General features: G+C 39.3%; 1 protein-coding gene across 3 annotated transcripts in view; it reads right to left on the reverse strand.

Moving 5' to 3' along the window:
* Positions 1-477: 477 nt before the first annotated feature.
* The window catches only part of LOC123875981 (ran-binding protein 10), a 49,606-nt gene continuing 29,648 nt past the window's right edge, over positions 478-20,435 (reverse strand). For 2 of the 3 annotated variants that reach the window (XM_045922121.1, XM_045922120.1), the window contains 11 exons: positions 12,590-12,754; positions 11,788-11,978; positions 11,295-11,479; positions 10,906-11,018; positions 10,419-10,570; positions 10,114-10,264; positions 9,783-9,884; positions 6,017-6,088; positions 1,782-1,897; positions 1,313-1,424; positions 478-882 (listed from right to left, as the gene is read on the reverse strand). In XM_045922121.1, coding sequence (XP_045778077.1) covers positions 749-882; positions 1,313-1,424; positions 1,782-1,897; positions 6,017-6,088; positions 9,783-9,884; positions 10,114-10,264; positions 10,419-10,570; positions 10,906-11,018; positions 11,295-11,479; positions 11,788-11,978; positions 12,590-12,754 — 1,493 coding nt within the window. In that variant the 3' untranslated portion in view covers positions 478-748. The remainder of the gene's footprint in view (positions 883-1,312; positions 1,425-1,781; positions 1,898-6,016; positions 6,089-9,782; positions 9,885-10,113; positions 10,265-10,418; positions 10,571-10,905; positions 11,019-11,294; positions 11,480-11,787; positions 11,979-12,589; positions 12,755-20,435) is intronic. The other variant, XM_045922122.1, reaches the window with a different exon arrangement.

Here is a 20,435-nt window from a genome sequence, read left to right on the forward strand (position 1 = left end):
CGATGGATCTTCCGAAGTTGATGTTAGCAGACACGTCGAGACCTAGGAGATCAATATGATCGGTGATATTAATAGATACATTCCGGAAAGTGGGAGTCAAGGTAAAAGGACTCCGTTTAGCTGTGAGTAGACACGCCTGCGTCTTGGTAGCGTTAAACTCTACCAAATTGGCATCACCCCAATCAGAAACGTATTTCAGGGTAGAGTTTAACCGCAGTACCATTGCCTCCCTGAGTTCATTGATCTCAGAACTACTAGCACGTGGACTGGATATGTATCTCTCCATTACTGTGCTGTCGTCTGCGTACCCAACGATTCCGGGTCGTAGCAGATCGTTTATATGCATATTATATGTTTTAGGGTAAAGCGATTTGCTCAATATTTTCCCAAATTCTGGATACTTAGGTAAGTTAGTTTTAGTAGTAGTTTGGGTAATGTGTCCCGAGAAGTGGCGAAAATGTTTTTTAGTTCTTTTTCCAGTATCGTTTGGAACGTCATAAGAGCAGTATTTATTATCATTTATATATAGTGAAATGCTCGTCCTCGGACGCATCCGGCAGTAGTCTAGTGTTGACATGTTACAAGAGAGGTACTAGTTGTTATGACGGTGTGTTCAGACGCTCGTCCTGGGCCGCATGCGCTTCTCGGGCGTGGAGGCGGCGGAGTCGTCGTCGGAGGAGAGCAGCAGCGGCAGCAGGCGCGCGCGGGCGCGGGCGGCGCGCGGGGAGGCGCGGGGCGACGGGCGGGGTCAGCGGCGCAGCAGCGCGGGCAGGTCGGCGAAGGCGCAGGCGCCGAGCGACGCGCGCGCCATGCGCCGCAGCAGCTCGCGCGAGTGCGACACGCACGCCTCCACCGGCGACACCCACTGCATGTCCTGCCACTCTGCCGGAACACAACAATATACAATCCCCAACCGATCCACGAACGTCCAACGACTGACCACTGATTCGGAATGCCTTTCCTATCGAAAAGAACCAGCAAGGTACTCGCCGGTTCCTCTTTCTAAACATTTAGTTTATGTGTATCATTACTTATTATAAAACTGGACGATTCCTGTACATTAAATATGTTGTCAGGCGGGTCACCTGATGTTAAGTGATTACCGCCGCCCACGAACATTTGAAGCACCAGAGGAACCACCGATGCGTTGCCAGCCTTTGTTGGGTTCTTCATTCTCATAGTGAAAAGAGGTTTACCTATTTTGAGCAAATGTGGGCTGATGAATAGTGAACGCTTGCTCAGATCGAAAAGTTCGCTTATGGCGAGCAATTGAAAACGCGGCTTTACAAAGTAAAGTTCAACGTCGACTTACCGAGTATGGCGGAATTAAGAGCTTCACACACCGCCTCCCGCCGGACCGGCTCCAGCTGCCAGCCCACCGGGCTGTCCCACGGGTTGCTGTACGCGAGCAGGCTGAATGCGTCCTGAAATACAATACCATCACTTAAGGTACCTACATATTTATTATAGTATACACTTCAAGGAAATTTCTAAATTTTTTTTTTTTTAAACATATCAAAAATTGCTGAACCAGCAAAATTCGAAGGCTTCGGAAGGATTTATTATTGTGTCATATTACTAGTGTCATATGAAGTAACCCCTACTTTTAGTAATAAAAACGTTTTTCGGAATTTTGTTGTTATAATGATTCAAATTTCATAATTTTAATCCTCAGTTTGGCATAGATACTGTACGGAATGTCAATGAATTCAGCCTGAAATATTATAAAACATGTAACAATTTTGTTTGCGTTTTTACTGCCCTTAAGATAGAATACTCACTTCTAACATGGATTTATGGTAGTGGTCCTGTCTTAGTTTCTGACTCATCGCGTACAGCTCGCGCCCAAACGCGAGCATGCGCTCCACCGACGCGCGCGAGCCGCAGCCTTCACCCTCTACAGCGCATTCAATAACTCATTAGTTCTGATCGTAACGACTTTGGATAGAAGCAGACGTTACTTTGCTTGAAAGTCGATGATACACTTAATTTGCTACAACACTCCAAAACTGACATATCTGAATAGTACAAAGTGAAGCGTGCAATACGCATCACCACTCCCCACTGCTAAACTAAACTAAGCTAACTTTAACTTCCGGAAAAGTAAGAAACAAAGCAATACGCAACACCACACAAATCTTCTAAAACACTCAACGTACGTTTCACTCCAATACCGGAGGGAGCATACTTAGCAGATGTAGTCTACAATGCACAATTACTGCAAAAGTGAAACTTTGTAAAGTTGTTGTCGGAGTGAAACGTAGTCGTACCTTGAGCATGATTTAGATCTGTGTGTTGTGTGCTAGTATAATACACTCACACATACAAAATAAACTCAATATATGAACACACACCATGTAGACTATACAATCTAATTGTAATTGTACAAAGTCTATATACATCTCCTGAGGATGCTCCAGGGTAGGAGTGAAACATAATAAATAAGTTGAGGAAGTTGTAAAAAAATATGTGGTAGTTTATATTTCTTGCTTGGTTGCAGGTTTAATAGTGGGGGGAGCTTTAATTTGTACCACATAGATTTGTCTACTTTGAAGGATTTTAGCAAATTAACTTGTTGTTCCCTGTGTATCGCGCTATATTGGTCTAAAATTAACAAAAATATTTCGTTTATTTGTGCTAATATTATGAAACTAGCTGTAGATTAATATTTACAGCGTAACTATCGTATCCAACGACCTATTGTAAAACTTTACCGCAGTGCTATTTTAAATACCATAGCGTGTTATATATTATCACATGTAAATATGCTTGCTACACTGGTCTTCATGATACTAAGGCCGAGGTCTATAAAGCGCACTTTGACTTTGCTCAGAGTTAAAACGAGACAAAGCTATGTAAAAAATAAATCTATCTCGTTTTAACGCTGTTTTAAGTCTGAGCAAACTCATACACCAACAGCAGCTAATTTTGATATGAAACTGAAATAAATAAAATATACTTTGACAAAAAAAAACAACAATTTCTTTTAAGTAGCTCCTTAATTCGCTAATTTTAGACCAATACATAATATTTCAAGGTCACTTATAAATAGGACGTACTCACGACACTTTCAAGTTAGTTAAAAGACAGCTTTGAAAAAAAAAAGAAAACACTGACTCGCATGAAACAGTGTGAGATTAAATAAATTTGTAAAAAGAAAAAAATGATCGCTACATAAATATTGTGATTGGCATTATATTTGTATGTATCTATATTATTTTATAATTGTATGTGTATGTAATAAAAGTGTGATAGTATAAAGTTACATCAATTACACATAAACTCATGTACTACATGTATAGGTAATGAAAAAGGAAATATAATATGTCATAGTAAATAAATAAAGAACCAATACCGATAAATAAAAAAATACCATCCCATTTCATTCACCCATTTAACCGCATGCAATCTATCATCAGTCCATTATAATATTTTCTATACATGTGTGAACTAAATTGACAATCTTAATCTAGTGCTATCCTTTTCCGCTGAAAGCATTAGGGAAGGGATAGCAACACATTTAAAAATGTATTTTTAGTTTAGAAATTGAGTAAAACAGAAATAGACACAATAGCACTATTCCTGGTTCAAGAAGTACTACTTTCAGACCTATCAGTCTAAAAGTATTGCTATCCTTTTCACAATATTCCTTGCGAAAAAGGATAGATTATTAAATACCATTGATGTATTTTTTGACAGTAATATGAACACGAAACTGTCAAAAATATCATATCATACTTCATTCTTCATTGTTTTGGGTAGATAATTACGGTCATTTTCCAGGTCCCCCAAAGTTACATACATTGCATGGCAGAGCAAGTTACCCAGAACTTTTGAGAAAGTCGAATGCAAGTCAGTGGTTGGTCGAATGTTGCAGATAGGAAATCCCATCCCTTCAGAAAGAAAATAGTATAATGGGCGAATTACAGTAGGTAGGTATTACAGACAAGTAAAGGCCAGAAACTAGGCTAGCCTACTAGACAAAACCTTAAGGCTATTACAAATAAACCTAGATTTGTGTACTAAAGAACCTCACTGTGCTTATTAAATGACATTAATACTTAGCTTAAAGAAAACAGAAGATCCACAAAAGCAAAAAATCGCAATATTATAATGTATTAATGGGCCCACGATTGAATATGATGATTCGAGCCCGTTGCATGAGTCGTGATCACGACGGGACCAAGACTCATGCAAGTGGGTCAAAATATCGATAAATCTAAATCTTATTAATCGTGGTATGTAGCCGTCATATACATTATAATATGTCGTAAAACCACGAAATAAGCCTATAATCATTAGTTTAAAACCATAAGTATACATACCTTCCTAATTTACATGTTCTATTATTATAAAAAATTCAGAATGGGTACAAATGGACGTAAGATTTAATAAAAACAATGTTTAAGTAAACGAATGACGTGATAACAGTGATAGATCCAATCGATAGTGTTCGCAAGAAAATTCACAGCACGATAAATGAAAAAGTTATAATGTAAGATGTGCGTTTGCAAAACGAAAAACGAAATAGGATTGAAAGTGAACTGATAACATTCACGGAGGAATCTAATGACAACAGATGAATGACAATAAATTCACAAAATTGTTGGTGTATAGTGATCACAAAACAGTAATCCAATCTGAAGGCGCAACATGGCGGTCTGCGCAGTTCTGCTTCGGCTGCGCAGAGATCACTGCTGTTTTTACATGACTGCCCAAAAAATGGAGTGTAATGTTTTCAGGGTTCATATATTATGTATGTGACTTTCTTTCTTCCACTTCTTTTAAATGATTTGGATGTATAAAGTATCGTTACAATCTTAGGTATATCATTCCGAGTGGCACTGGTTATAAGTTTTTTGTAAAAAATTAAATATGGCAGAATAGTGGTTTTTTAAGTATCAACTTGTTATAAGTACAATGAGAAGTGTAAGTAGCAACTTGTTATAAGTACAATGTAATATGCCTCGTGCTTCGATTGGACTTTTTGCCCTTGGATTGGATTGGATTTATTTTGCGCACATTACACTTACTCCTAAAATTTTGCAAATTTAGGAAAGAAGAATTTTTTTGACTGTGAAACACAACATTGAAAAGTAAAGTTGGATGGTAAACGAGAGAATCTAAACAGAAAGACAAATCAAGAGCAAAAGTGCGAGCTTAATTATGTTGCCCTTGCAAAATAATATGTGCATGATTCAGGAATTAGAGATACATCCCTGAAAATTATGTGATTTTGCATGCGATAGAGAACGAATGACAATGACGAATGGAGAATAATATTGACAGAAGAGCGTGGATGATAAGGGCTTTAGCCTGAAATGCTAATTTTTGAGTGACCAACTTTGGGATGAAACAAAAAATAAAAATTAAGTGTCTATCTATACATACAGTCTGCATTTGGACTGCAAGCTAACTGCAAAATTCCAGTTATAATATTACGGTTGACACGACTGCATCGCAACTGCCGACTGACGGCGCAGTCCGCGTGCAATCACACCGAATGCCCGTACTAGGACTGCACGTGGACTGCGCACTCGATCGGCAGTTGTGACGCTGTTGTGTCAACTACATCCCAACTCCAATTATGCAGTCGGTTTGTGGAGATAGGCCCATAGTTTGTATCGAAATTTGTGACACGGCGAGACTATTCGTCGCTATTCTCGTCCGTGGAAAGGGCGCCTTAGGGTCTACACAGACATTACTGCATTGGGATTGCAAACTGACTGCATAATTGGAGTCGAGATGCAGTTGAGATAACTGCGTCGCAGCTACTACTGTCCGAGTACGGGCATGCAGTGCAAATTGCACGCATACTGCTCGGTCAGTCGTCATTTGCGTTGCAGTTGTGTCAACTTTAATATAACTGCATCCTAAATGTAACTTTGCAATCGGCTTGCCGTCCAAATGCAGCCCGTATGTATAGACACTTAATTTTACAGACTGAATGACAGCGACAAATGAAGACGGACACCGTATGGCGTGCTGCATACAAGACGCACGACGCAATACCCACCGATGCGTGTCGCCAGCAGCGCCGCGACGCTGGCCGTGACGCCGGGCATGCCCTTCATCACCAGCTCGCCACCTACAACCGCCGACCATACCACTCCACTGTACCATACCAGCCCTAACGTTCTATACTACCCTATGGCAACCCCAGCTAAGCTAATGGCGTGCAATGTGCAGACATTTGTACAGGGCACGTTTGGATCGGAGCTTTTTTTTAAGCGGGCTAACCTGGAAGGGGTATAGCAGTTTTTATTGAACACAAACCCCTTTGGTTTCTACACGGCATCGTACCGGAACAATATATAAACAGCCTCGAAGCGTCGACCGCCAAAACGTTCCAAACGTTTCAAAAACGAAGGCTAGTGTCTCGCTTAATCATTATTTTTTCCGAGCGCGATTATAGCCTAGTGGTTAAAACGTCGACCTACTCGGGATGTCGGGGTTCGATCCCGTGCAGGCACTTAACTTTTCGGAGTTATGTACGTTTTAAGAAATTAAATATCACTTGCTTTAACAGTGAAAGAAAACATCGTGAGGAAACTTACATGCCAGAGACATGGACATTCTGAGAGGAGACAAGTGCTCAATGTTGAACCAGCGGCGATGGGATTATGATGATCGGGTCTATATTAGATTCACTTAAGAATTTCAAATATTGATGATCCTACTATTTAACTTATTTTTAAAATAGGAGGTTCTAACACACTGAATTAGTGCGTTCTTTGTCTTTCCTTAGTGCACGCTACTAGCTAGCTCTATGAATCAACAGAGATCGCGACTTTTACCGAATCGGCGGTTTAATTGAATTTAAGTAGAAAATGCAGTCGGAACCTACCAGTTTTACCATATTGTACTCACTGTCAGTAACTGTGACAAAACTGAAGCAAAGCCTAAGCGCCATCTTTAGAATATATTAATTACTTTATATAAAATGTGTTACAAAAAATCTATACCTCTAAAATACATATTATCGTGAATCGCAATCACTGTTTATTCAGGACGATTTTATGAAACATATATCCTTTTAGGTGAATAACTAGCCACAGCCTTTTTTAAGAACCTTAGAAACAATCTTTTTAGATCAGAATAAAAATGTATTCTCTCTTTAATAGTTAGCTTTTAAGGGTTAAAATTACAGAAACAAACATAGAAACGCTGGAATCATATGTATGTATTCTTAAATCTTAACTAATAACAAAATAACATTTGTCCGTTTAACTAGATTTGTTTCACAAAATCCTTGCCTAAGGGTAGTTCCAGAGGAAATAATCATAAGAAGCTTATGCCACTAGGGTGCCGATGTGAATGCGGCCTAGGTCGGTGAGAACAAGCCATAAGAAGCTAAACATGCAACCTACTAGTCTTACGACAAACCCAATCAAATTACCTGTGTCCGTTTTATTTGTAACCCTGTTCGAATCGGGATGTGACTATGTCAAAAGTAAATAATTCCTTAGGAACTTTTAAATAAAGGGCCTTCCAAAATTAGTAAAATTCACGGCCGCTGTTAGTTTTGATTTTGCTAACCATTACCTCAAATGTTCATGACGTCAATCTGTGTATTTCAATACAAGCTCCCTTGCTAAGCAAGCCTTTTGAAGTTTGATTAAAAGACGCTAATTTGCTAGTAGTCATCATCCTTATTCTAACAGACGCTATCTTCCGCCTCGTGCGAACTTCACTCATCTTCTTGTTTTGTTACCAACAATGTATAGCCTCAATAGCTCAACGGTTAATGAGCGAACTGAAATCCAAAAGGTCGGCGGTTTAAATCCGACCCGTTGCACTATTGTCGTACATACTCCAAGCACAAGCTTTACGCTTAGTTGGAGGGGAAAGCGGAATATTAGTCATGTCCGGAATTCCCGCGTTTTACATGGTGGAGATAGAAGTCAATGTGCAATGTAATATTTTGGAAATTCGCTTCCGTTTCGTTTTGTCCTTAGCCTAAGGAAGCAGCGATATCCGGTTCGATTGATACAGGGTATAATCAGAACGCTAGCAAAAACTTAGCGTTATTATTATACTGCCTTAACACAATCCAATGTCAATACAATAACCATTTGCCATATCTTGTAGTTTTCGTGATTTAGTATTTTTCAAACTCGCATTGTATAGCGTGCAAAACTCGGATCAATGCCCCTCCTACGACGCAGCATTGACTTCGAGTGGCCTATTTACGGAACGTCCGTTGACCTCTAGCATCAGTCGCATGTTTCCTTTCCAATACCTATATTGTGAACTTTTAAAAAATACAGGAGTTTAAAAAAAAAATTCGTAGTTATTTTTATGGTATCTTATGGTGTCCAATTTTATGTAACTACGTATCTTTTCACAGAGGTGGCATACTCTATCTAAAGATATCAGTACCAAGCGAGCTTTGAATCATGACAAATACTAATGTGTGATGATAAAATTTAACTGGAAGTACAATAAAATAGACACAGGTACTTATTCATTTTTTTGTAAGCATGAGCACTAATAACTTTACTATGCTTCCGACGTTGTATAAAACAAAACAATTGAATTAAACGAAAACACGTAAAATTTCAACCATTTAGTTTTATTTTATTCCAAGCACCTTATTAGAATAAAAACTAGTTTGATTAATATTTATTAATACTACTAATTAAGTGTTATAAAATATTAATATTCTAACCCCCTTTATGATATGAATATTTAGTCATATTAGTCAGTTGGAATGGGATGGTGTGTTATATTTATTTAATTAAATATTTATTAATAAATATAATGGATAATAATTCATTTGTATCTCGCTATAATATTCTTTCAACATAATTATGTAAAAAAGTGAGAAACTAAAAAGAAGGAGCAAATAATATTGAATTATGATAAAAATAAAAACTAAACAAATAACTTTGATTCAATATTCGAATATTATATTATGTATTTATAATAATATGGATGAGATGATGTGCAAATAATAAATAACCTCAAATAATTTTCATACAAAATCACTGATAATATAATTAATATTATTATTTTATCTAGAATCAAATTATAATAATATGTATTGATTATAGAGTACAATATTAACATATATTATGCATAATATACTTTATAAATAAATTGATTTAATTAATTTTAGTGTAGTAAATTACATATACTTATCATTATTATTTTGGAGTGACGAAATTTTATGCTTGTAGAATAATATTAATTTGTGTATAAAACATAAAATCGATTCGATAGTTCAATAATACAACTTCCAAAGTTTAACTATAAATTACAAGCAATATACACACGAGTAGCTTGATAGCCTTGTGATGAAGATTTCAGCATCCTATTTGGTCCGGGGTTCTATTCCGGGTACCGCTAACTTTGCGGAGTTTTAAACAGTTAAATATCACTGCTTTAATGATGAAAGAAAGCATCGTGAAGAAACCTGCGTGCCTGAGAGTTCTCCATAATGTTCTTAAATGTGTGAAGTCTACCAATCTGCATTTGGTCAGCGTGGCGGAGTATGGTAGGACGATTCAATTCGCTAACGCAGTGATCATTACTGACTAAAAGCCAACAAACTAATTTATTTTCAATCCATTAAAGGTTTGCTAGAAAATATTGTTTTTATATTATCGCTCAGTGAAGCAGCAGTGTAGATCCAACTAATGTCATTTGATGGCTTTCATTTAGTGATGATCACTGAGCAAAACATCTCGCTGGTAACTGGACCCTTCTCACTACTAGAGGAGAGCCGTGGTCAGTAGTGTACCGGCAATGTGTCGGAATGGTGCGGCGCAAGTACGTACCTTCGTGCGTACCGTTGGCAGCGGGCGCGGCCGCTGCCGGCGCGGCAGGCGGCATGTCCACGTCGCAACTCAGTCGCTCGTCCACCTCCGCTTCCACCACACCTGCGGCGCAACGCGAGCGAAGTAAGCGAGAAACTCATCATCCGTTTAACGAATTTTGACGAAATTTACAAAGATTGATAACACTTTAAAACCTAAATTCAAACGAATGAATAAACAGCCCTTCATTTTTAAATTAGGAATACTATCTTCCTATTTATGTACACGGACAATCCGCTAACATGACTCAACTCAGTACAGAGCCATTTAGTGTGTAGGAAGCATAACTAACCGTTGGTGTGCGCAGGATGGTCCCCGTTGGTGGCGAGGGGCGGCGCGCGGCCTACGTGCGATATAACGGACGTGGCTACGCCGTTGCTCTCCACCGCCGTGCCGTCAGCGCCCAGCGCGCCCTCCGGACACTCGCCCGCTTCACACAGCGCCTGCAAACACGAACAGATACAATCACCACCAATATGACTGCTATCTCCTCGTATTTGGATTGCCGTGGCTCTCCTTATGACATAGGGAGAGCTGCTGAACTGCTGTAAATAAGTGTTATGAGCCTATGTAGTCGCGATATGTTGTGATTGTTACCTGTGAGTCGGAGCCGTTGACCATCTCCACGAACTGGCGGCACTTGAGCAGGAACAGCAGCTCGTGGTCGCGCTCCAGCAGGGAAGGGTACAGGCGCCGCGTCGCTTCGATCGCTTCTCCGATACGCCCAGATAGTACTAGCTTCGATATCCCTGGAACACGCAATAGTAAGGGTATTAGATGAGGCAATTTCAATTGAGGAACTGAAGAATACAACCGAACCAGTTCTTTGTTAACTCTACACATTTTTTATTCGTAGTGCCTTAATCCACTTACATCGTTCCCTAATGTTGTTTAATTTTCAGTGAATGGAGATCATTGTGAGGTAAAAATAACCTCAAAAAATATTCAGACAAAACTAGATCTTAAACATGCAATCGTGCAATGTAAATAAATAAATCAGGCCCTTTTTCTGCGCCACATTTCTGAGGATCACATTCTGAGAGCCGACCCAGAAAGACAAAGAGAGGGATAACTGTGTACTAACTCTGTCTATTCTTAATAGATGCGATGTCTTCATCGATGGGCTGCCCCGTGGCGCGCGTGAAGGCCACGGCCGTGCTGCAGTAACCGTGGTGCACCAGGTATGTGGAGACCATCCTGAAAAGTTGCCTATATTAACTTCCGGGATTCAAGCTGTCACTCTATCAAATTTCATATAAATCAGTTAAACAGATGCGCTTTTAAGAATCCCGTGAGAACTCTTTGATTTTCTGGGATAAAAAGATGTGTGCCTATGTCCGTCCCCTGGACGAAAGCTAAGTCTGTACCAAACAACCAAATCGGTTAAACTGTTGGGCCATGAAAAGCTAGAGGCAGATAGACAGGCACACTTTCGTATTTATAATATTAGTGTGGATAATAGATAGTTCTCACCTGTGTAACACCTGTTGCCACTGGCCCTGTTCGTCAGGTAGGGGAAATTCGTCGATCGCTAAACGAGTCCTGGCGCGCAACTCGCGCAGCATGTCCTCGATGTCAAACACAAAGGGCTGCTGGCCGAAGTTCGCGTCCACCACCTCACCCGGAGTCTGGAGGCCTACTGTGGGGTATAGGTTTGGCTGCGGAAGAACGGAACGATATTACAGCGTCTCCGCTACTGAAAGCGGGGAGGGCGAAGGGTATCTTACCATCGTACAAGAAATAACATTTTTTTTAATTTTCATGGACGCAATTATATTGAACTTTTAGTATTTGTTGTTATAGCGTGTGTGTTCTGTGGAAATTGCAGATTTCTACCTTTTATGGTTCACGAGATAAAGCCCACTGATACACGGAGTATGGCTATGCCGTTGGCACCCTTTGCGAACGGAACCCTAAAAAGACAACTATATGAAGATAAATAAACAAGGATCATAGTACCACACACCGGCAGTCCTCTGAAAGCGATGCCCAAATGGTGTCCGTTCTTAGTATAAAAGCATGTGTTGTCCACCAGGTTGACGCCGCAGCCGATGACGTCGCCCGTGGTGAAGGTGGGGCCGTAGGGCTGGCCGGTGCCGGACGAACAGAAGGAGTGCCCGTCGTCGCCGTGGTAGCCGTATGAGTGTTTGTCCCAGCCTGAGAAAAGGTACAATTTTTTTTTTCAATTTACAGACTATCGCTTGGCTGTAATAATCAGACCGTCTCGGAAGCCCTTAAGATGGAGCGCGCTTGCCTAGAAGATGCCTATTCATTCTTGTCTTGAAGGTACCCAAATTAATATTGGAAGGGCAAACTGATGCCGGAAGAGCGTTCCATATCCTAGCGGTTCGGATTACATGCCAAGTAAGAGTCTCGTTAAATTGAAGAACAGACTAGGCTATCAGTTTTTGTATCTGTTCGTCCCCTATATGTATGTATGCCTAGTTCAGGCACCTAGAAGATGGGAAAGAATCGTGCTTCGTTAAGTATTCCAGGTATTGTGTTGGTTCGACGATAGTTGTAAAAAACCTGCAAGCTCTTGGACTCACGAAACTAAGGGTGAGATTTCTAGAGCGCACTTGGCTTTGCTCAGACTTAAGATTGAGTTACAACGAGACAGATTTATATGAGAGATATACATCTGTCTCGTTTCTTAAGTCTAAGCAAAGTCAGACTGCGCTCTATAGATGTCAGCCCGAGTGGCAGCTTTTGGTGTCCAAGAACCTCTTTGGGTCACGGAACCAGCGCAGTGAAGCGCAACAACTCACCAGGCAATCTGTTCATGTTGACCCCGTGCGCCGACAGCCCGATGCCCATGTACCCGTCGCGGCCCTTGGACACGATCCGCACCTCGAAGTAGTACAGCCCGCACGCCGCTGGTATCGGATGCGTGGCGCGCACGCTCGCCGCATCCTTGTGTGTTTTGCCATGACCTGCAAACATAGACAAATCTTCCCTAATACCATCATCACTATTACCATACACTTCAAACCTTTGTAGGTCCTGCGGGGTGATACGCTAACTCAGTGTTTAACAGTGAATAACCGAGGCACCGAGCTCATTTCTTAATTCCATTGAAGGTTTTCTACGAAACAATATTTTAATATCACACAGTGAAGAAGCAATGTAGAACCAACCAACCTCGGTGTTCAAACCAATCCAAGCCAAGTTAGCGAATTACCTAGCAGGCCTTTACCACAGTCTTCTTCTTAATACAATAAATAGCCTTATTTATTTAATTTTATTAGAACCACTAACAGGATCACACATAACAAAATTACATGACATATAAACCTTAATTATAGCTACTCGTATAATTCCATTTATTATAGGCAGCTCATCATCATCAACCCATCGTCGGCTCACTGCTGAGGACGGCTCTCCTCCAGGTTTGGCCAGACCCACGACCATTACACTCTTACCACAGCAAGTGGGTCTTATTGTTGCAAAAATAAGTCCTTAAAAGTATCTAAAATTCATTTAAAATTACGAATGGAAATCTCAAAGTATAACTTGGCATAATATTGGCAAGGTCTGTGCCAAGCTTTCCAGGAACGTTTCCAATGTTGACTCAACTCCGATGGCTCAACGATCCGAAGTGGATCTTAGCACGTGCAACAAAGAAACAGTTTTTTTAACCGAATTCCCGTTTTTTTTTTTTCATGCATGTTTACCGATTTTATCCAGGTTTATGGACCGATTTGAAAATTTTTTGTTCAATCAACAGCAATAGTTTGCGTTAGCGTGGTATTTTTTTGCATCCAACTCCTTAATCCCGATGCTGCAGGGTTGACGGTGTGTTCTGTTGAATTAACAGTCTAGTATGATAGATTAAGAAAGAATATTATGAATTTAATGTAAATAAAGGATTAATAGGTTTCAACATATATACTTATTTAAAAAATATTTTTTTCCGAAATAACACGTTGTAATCGCAATCAGGCGATTTGTATTTAAATACTAGCTGATGCCCGCAGCTTCGCCCGCGTGGATTGGTCAGATCCCCTGCAGCATCAGGATTGAGGAGTTGGAATCCGAATTTTTATGAAACAATGTCGCAAAGTTCCTCTATCGATTAAAAAAGAAATGACGCAAATCCGTTCAGAAATCTCGGAGATTTCGGTGTACATAGGTAGAAAAACACAACTCTCTTTTTGAAAGTCGGTTAAAAAAGTAGCCTATGTTACGCCCTGGTCAATCCTCTACTTGTCTGTGAAAGTCCCGTCAAAATCGGTTCAGCCGTTCCGAAGATTAGCCTTTTCAAACAGACAGACAGACAGACAGACAGACAAAAAATTTAAAAACGTGTGATTCAGTTAAGGTATCGTTCAAATAACCCTATGAGCTTAATATGAGGTAGTTATTTCGAAATTACAGACAGACACTCCAATTTTATTTATTAGTAGTATAGATTCATTAATCATGTGTTTGACTACAACGCGGATAGTAAGTGACATGACAACAAGTGAGTATTTGATTGTCGAGGTCGTTCGGGCGAACTTGACGCAGCAATTTCAGAACCGCATTGTTGGATTGATTTTCAGTTGGGACATAAAATTCAAGGTGAAACGTTACATTCAAAAGCTATGTTGAAGTTACAGTATTGTATTATTTGACATTTCACAACTATGTTAAAATTATAGAGCCGTCTCTATTTTTTTATTCATTTATTAGGGAAACAAACAGCTTAGTTATATACAGAAAAGCTAATACAAATAAGCTTTTACAAGTTACTAATAACAATTACAAATTACTAATAACAAGTGTAAATTTAAAATTTATAACACCCCCGACAAGTGAAGGTTACAGTAATAACTATAAAAAAAGCTGATAACTTTCAAACGGCTGAATCGATTTTCTTGGATTATAGTTAAGAACGCTCTCGATCAAGCCACCTTTCAAACAAAAAGAAACTAAATTAAAATCGGTTCATTAGTTTAGGAGCTACGATGCCACAGACAGGTACACAGATACACACGTCAAACTTATAACACCCAATACAACACTTTTTGGGTCGGGGGTTAAAAATAAAACAAAAGACAATTTCTTATTTTAAGTGTCTGTACAGACTGACTGCATGCCGACAACAAAATTGCACTTGACACAACTGCATCCCAACTGCAACCGAGTGCGCAGTCCGCATGCAATTCACACTGAATGCCCGCACTAGAGTATAAAACTGCACGCCGCGCCGACTGTCGGGTTGCAGTCCGTCTGTAATCTGTATCCATAGATTAAAGAATTAGCATCTTTATAGATCCTTAGAGTTAATCGTTAGGGTTGATTCTGATTGAAGCAGAGACGCAATGCAGAAGCGATAATTCCACGACTTTTACGACAGCGCTAGAGGGATCCTGAATCCTGAATCTATTAGGGTTGTTTTGCCACTAATTTTATTAGTGCGAAGCATAAAAACACGTCCATTTACTACTGCCACGCTGTAGCTATCATACAGTGGGGCAAATACGTAAACAAGGTGCAGTTATGACTATGTACGCCACACTAGATATAACAACCGGATTTCGAAGCAAGGGGCAACTCTAAACAAATGATGTTATGATATGCGATGCGCTAGATAATAGCGGATTTTGAAGCTCGTCCAAATAGGCAGTGTCACTATTGAACAAGGTCGACGGAAGAGTTAATGACCCCGCGAAGCATAAAAACACGTTAATTTACTACTTGCCACACTCTAACTACCGTACAGTGGGGCAACTTTGCACAAACAACATGTATCTAGTTATGACGATGTACGCCAGGCTAGATACAATCGGATTTTGAAGCGCGTCCAAATACGCAGTGTGACTATTGAACACAACACCACAAGGTCGACGGAAGAGCTAATAACCCCGCGAAGCGTAAAAACACGTCAATTTACTACTGCCGCGCTGTAGCTACCGTACAGTGGGGCAACTCTGCACAAACAACATGTAGTTATGACGATGTACGCTGCGCTAGATACAGGCTGATTTTGAAGCGCGTCCAAATACGAACACAACACCACAAGGTCGTCGGAAGAGTTAATGACCCCGCGAAACAGGATGTACACCACAATATACTACTACCGCCGTTTATCTACTGTACAGTGGTGTTACTGTTAGCTGTTGCTGTAGGTTAGTGTACAATAATCTTCTATACATTTTTTATTGCTTATCTTTAAAACAACACAGGTCAAAGTGCCTCTTTTGCGCATATTCATCTTTAAAATATTAACAAAAACTTACTGAAATATACACAAAAGACGCTGACGACTTTGGCAATGGTCAATCGTGATTAATAAGCAGTTTCCTGTTTCGGCATTGATGTGTTTATTAGTTACATTCTTTACCCAACTGTACCGTGGCTAAACTGTGTTACTACACCCAATAATTCGGACGTTGATTCACATAACATAGATAAACAAAATCTCATTCACGAAAATAATCCTTACGCGAATAATTTTACAGTCTTGTGTTCTAAAGCACAAACGTTATAGGTAACTACTATCCAATTAAAATAACAAAATAAAATTAGACAGTTAACGAAGTTCACGCTTTCAAATAACAGCAAAACTGAATAAAGGCAATTATTTTTTTGTAAATTAATTCATTTGTTTTATTAAACTAAAGACATTTCAAATTATTATTGAGTAAAGTTTGCCATAAGCGAATAGATTTGCACTAATTTTTTGCATGGTTTATTTACGCACGAGTTTTACTCAAAATTGTTTCAAATTTCAAGGGTCAGAACTTTCAAAATAAATACAATTTTACTAAGTATATTTACTGTTCTATGGCATAGATAATGGAGAGATAAATCGAAATCCAGTTATAGATCTACAATAACAAATAACAGAATAACAAAGAGAAACGCGTAAGAAGTTGTACTCTTAAAAGGATCGTAAAAAAATCAAAAATCAACTGGTTTTTGCACAGCCCTGTATTTTATCCCCGTCTGCTGCAACAAAAAGTTTGATATCGAACTGCATCTATTGCGTTGCGGTATTGTGTTGCATGCACCGATTTCAGACTAGTTGATCGACGAGCTAAGGCCGGCCGCACAATGGTAGGTATACGTGAATTATTCAAATTCAAAAATATTAATTTCCTTTGGAAATTACCAGACCGTTTTTTTGGGAATTTTCATGATATAACAATATAAATCTTTTACGGTATTCGCAACTCGCCTTTGGAACTCACTACCTGACAGTATTTTTAAAAATAACCCTTCCATCAGCACCTTCAAACTTCGTCTGAAACAGCACTATCTTTCCTCTCTGTCATAACATATTGTTTACATATATTTATCGGTATATATTATAAGATATATTTATGACTATAAGTATATATTTATGTATTAAGGTATATATGTTTTTGTAAGTCTATTTTAATATATAAATATTTGTAAGTATATATTATAACATAATATCTACTATATATATATATTTTTTTTCATGATTACTGTCTATCTTTGCTGTACCTATTCTACTCCATTTACAACCTCTCACACTGCCAAGGGTCACTGGTAGAGATCTCTTATAGAGATAAGTGCTTCCCTGTCCACTTTTTCTTTCCTTTTATTTATATTGTTACAACTTTCTGGTACAAATAAATAAATAAATAAATAAATATTTTTTTTCATGAAAAGATCACTCGAATTTCAATATTTATTATTTTAAAAAGTATTTGAACCTGGGTGTTCAACTCGCGCATTTAAAATGCATCCCTTTGCAAGGGATCTATTTGCGTCTTGTGTTTACACTGTAAAGGCAAATTTTTTGATCAAATGAAACACTGTGGCTTATAACGAGATTCCGTTAACTTTTTGCTTGCTAAGCTGCTTACTCTTTTCACTGTGTGAATCGCGATAAGTGCTTTGCTTTGCCCACTTTTTTCTTCTTATTGCTACAATTTTTTTCGGTATGAGTAACTAAATAAAATAAAGGATTTTGCGCAATTGTCCAGTTTGCGCTCGCCCTAAAAGGGCAAATATAGCTCGCATTGGTCGTGCGGCGGAGGCGCAGGTTAACGAACCACGTGTAAACTGTAAACACATCGGAATTGGAGATAACCCGGCCGTATGGCGAGGCTGATGTGGACCCTTTGTTGCAGTGGGGACGGCGTACGTCACTCATTTGTCACGCTTATAACGAGATTCCGACAACTTTTTGCTTGCACTTGTTTTCACTGTATCGATTTCGTGTTTTGGATCCTATAGTTCTATTTTAACCTCTCATTATGGGGAATAATTGCTAAGGTTCATGAACCCTTCCATGGAATACGTCATCATCGTCATCAACACATCGCCGGCCCACTGTTGAGCACGGATTTCCTCTCAAAATTCAGGTTTAGACTACAATCCATCATACTGGCCAAGTCTGGCGGTCTGGTGGAAGGCTTTGGCTGTGGCTAGTTACCACCCTACTGGCAAAGCCGTGCTGCCAAGGGATTAAGCGTTTCGGTATGATGCCGTGTAGAAACCAAAGGGGTGTGGGTTTAATAAAAACTAAGTAAGTATTTTCGCTCTCCTGTGAAGTTCCTAATTTTCATTTACGTGGTGTGAGAACTCAAGCGACGATAGATAAATATCTCTTATACCAGGGTTAAGGTCAGAAGTGACGTTAACGTCAAAGACCCAAGGGAGCGTGCTGCCTCGCTGTAGGTATGCAACGAGAAAATGCGCTTTCTTTTACGGAACAAAATCTCTTGTCCAATATTTATTTGAAACTATTGCAGGTTCCTCTGAACGAAGGACAACATTGCGAATGAAGAGTACAACTACCTACCAGGCAAGTGGCAACGTACTGAAAAGGAAAGGAAACGGAGAGCAAATTAGCCATAACCGCTAGAGACATTGCCCCTGTACCTTTCCGCATCACACCGTACCATTATCATGCGGAAATATTATCGTCGAGCTAATGTACGTCTCATAATTATTCGTCTCGTAGCTTTAAGTATAGTAAAAGTAAAGAGCTTTAAGTATAGCTACGTCATTACTTATCACCATTACATTATTATCCTACAAATCCAATAGTTGACAATCGTAAATGTTACCTATTTTGAATAAATGGTTTAACTTTGACTTTGCTACTTTGAATTTATTGCTGGTTCTTCCCGATAGGCGTAACATTCTGATAAAAAGCGAATAAGGAGCACCGGGCAAGAGGCATGTAGTGAAAAGTAGAGGAAATACAGACGTTGGTCGTGTACCTTTCCGCATCATTATCATGCTGAAAACTTATCGCGGAGAAAATTCAAGTATCATGTCATTCGCTACTTTGGAGTTTATTGCTGGTTCATCACAATATGCATAAGGTTCTGATGAAAACAAAGCAAATAGGAGCACCGGGCAAAAGGCACGTACTTAGTGAAAAGGATAAGAAATACTGAGCGAATCAGCCGCGAACATCCTGTACTTTCCGCATCACACGGCACACCGTACCGTTATCATGCGGAAATATTGCAACCGAGCAAATGTATCATTATTCATTACTCATCTGAGTACTTTTGAGTTTATTGGACTTCCTGGTAATCACAAGATTCCACACCAGTGATGCATTGAATGCATTGGAGTTACGAGATTATCATAGGCTATGGTAAAGGAAAACATCGAGGAAAACATGCCTGAGTTCTCCATAATGTAAGTGTGTGAAGTCTGCCAATTTGGACTTAGTTATAATGGTGGACGTCAACACTTTTTATTCTGAGAGCTGTGTTCAGTAGTGGACCGGCGATGGGTTGATCATGACGATAATGATCACGATGGATTCAATACTAACAACCTTAACCACTTAACAATACAAAAAAACCTTTGAAAAAATGTCGTCGATGTTCACACTTCACACACTATTTTTTTACTGGCTGATCTGTTGATCGATTACGGAAATGCTGCATCAATCATTGCTAAGAGTCATTTGTGATTACCTGAATTTATTGTGTTCTTGCTACAACAAAGCATTTCAGCCGATAGTGAAAGAGTATCGCCCTTATGTCGGCCAATCAGAGGTATCAGGCATGATTCCATTGATTTTTGGCAGATCTAAGAATCACTTAATTAAATCTAAGAACCCTGTAGATACAAGCATAATATGAAACCTATGACAACATGCATTGATCTGTTAACCTTGACCTGGTTCTGCCGTCATTAACGCCATCACCCAATAGAACCTTTGTTATCAGATATTTCTGCATTTATTGCTCATAAAGTAGTCTACACTGAACTATGGAGTTCGGCCTGTATAAAACGTGCCTTACATGTCAAAACGGTTGTTGCTAAGTGGGGCGTGCGTATTAGTCTAGTCATTACGTACATTCAAAAAAGAAAATGAATTTGCGCTTCTAATTTTTTAATATGTTGTAGGGGATACCTAGAAAAGCTTAACTTGAGATTGTCGACCAAGCTTTCCTAGGAGCTTTCGCCGCCATCTTGGAAAACGCTTAAAATTTGTTTTTCGGCAATAACTCGGCTATCCGATGAGATTCGAAAATTTTTGTAAGACACTTTTTGTAGCTTTCTTTGTGCTCTACAATAACGCCTGAATCATTTTTAGCGTATCATGCATCGTTATCGAGATATCGATCGATAAAGTCAAAACACACACAAGGACACAATTTTTGTTTTTTGCTTTTTTTTTCT

Source organism: Maniola jurtina, chromosome 20, assembly GCF_905333055.1.
Source record: "Maniola jurtina chromosome 20, ilManJurt1.1, whole genome shotgun sequence".
Taxonomy (NCBI): domain Eukaryota; kingdom Metazoa; phylum Arthropoda; class Insecta; order Lepidoptera; family Nymphalidae; genus Maniola; species Maniola jurtina.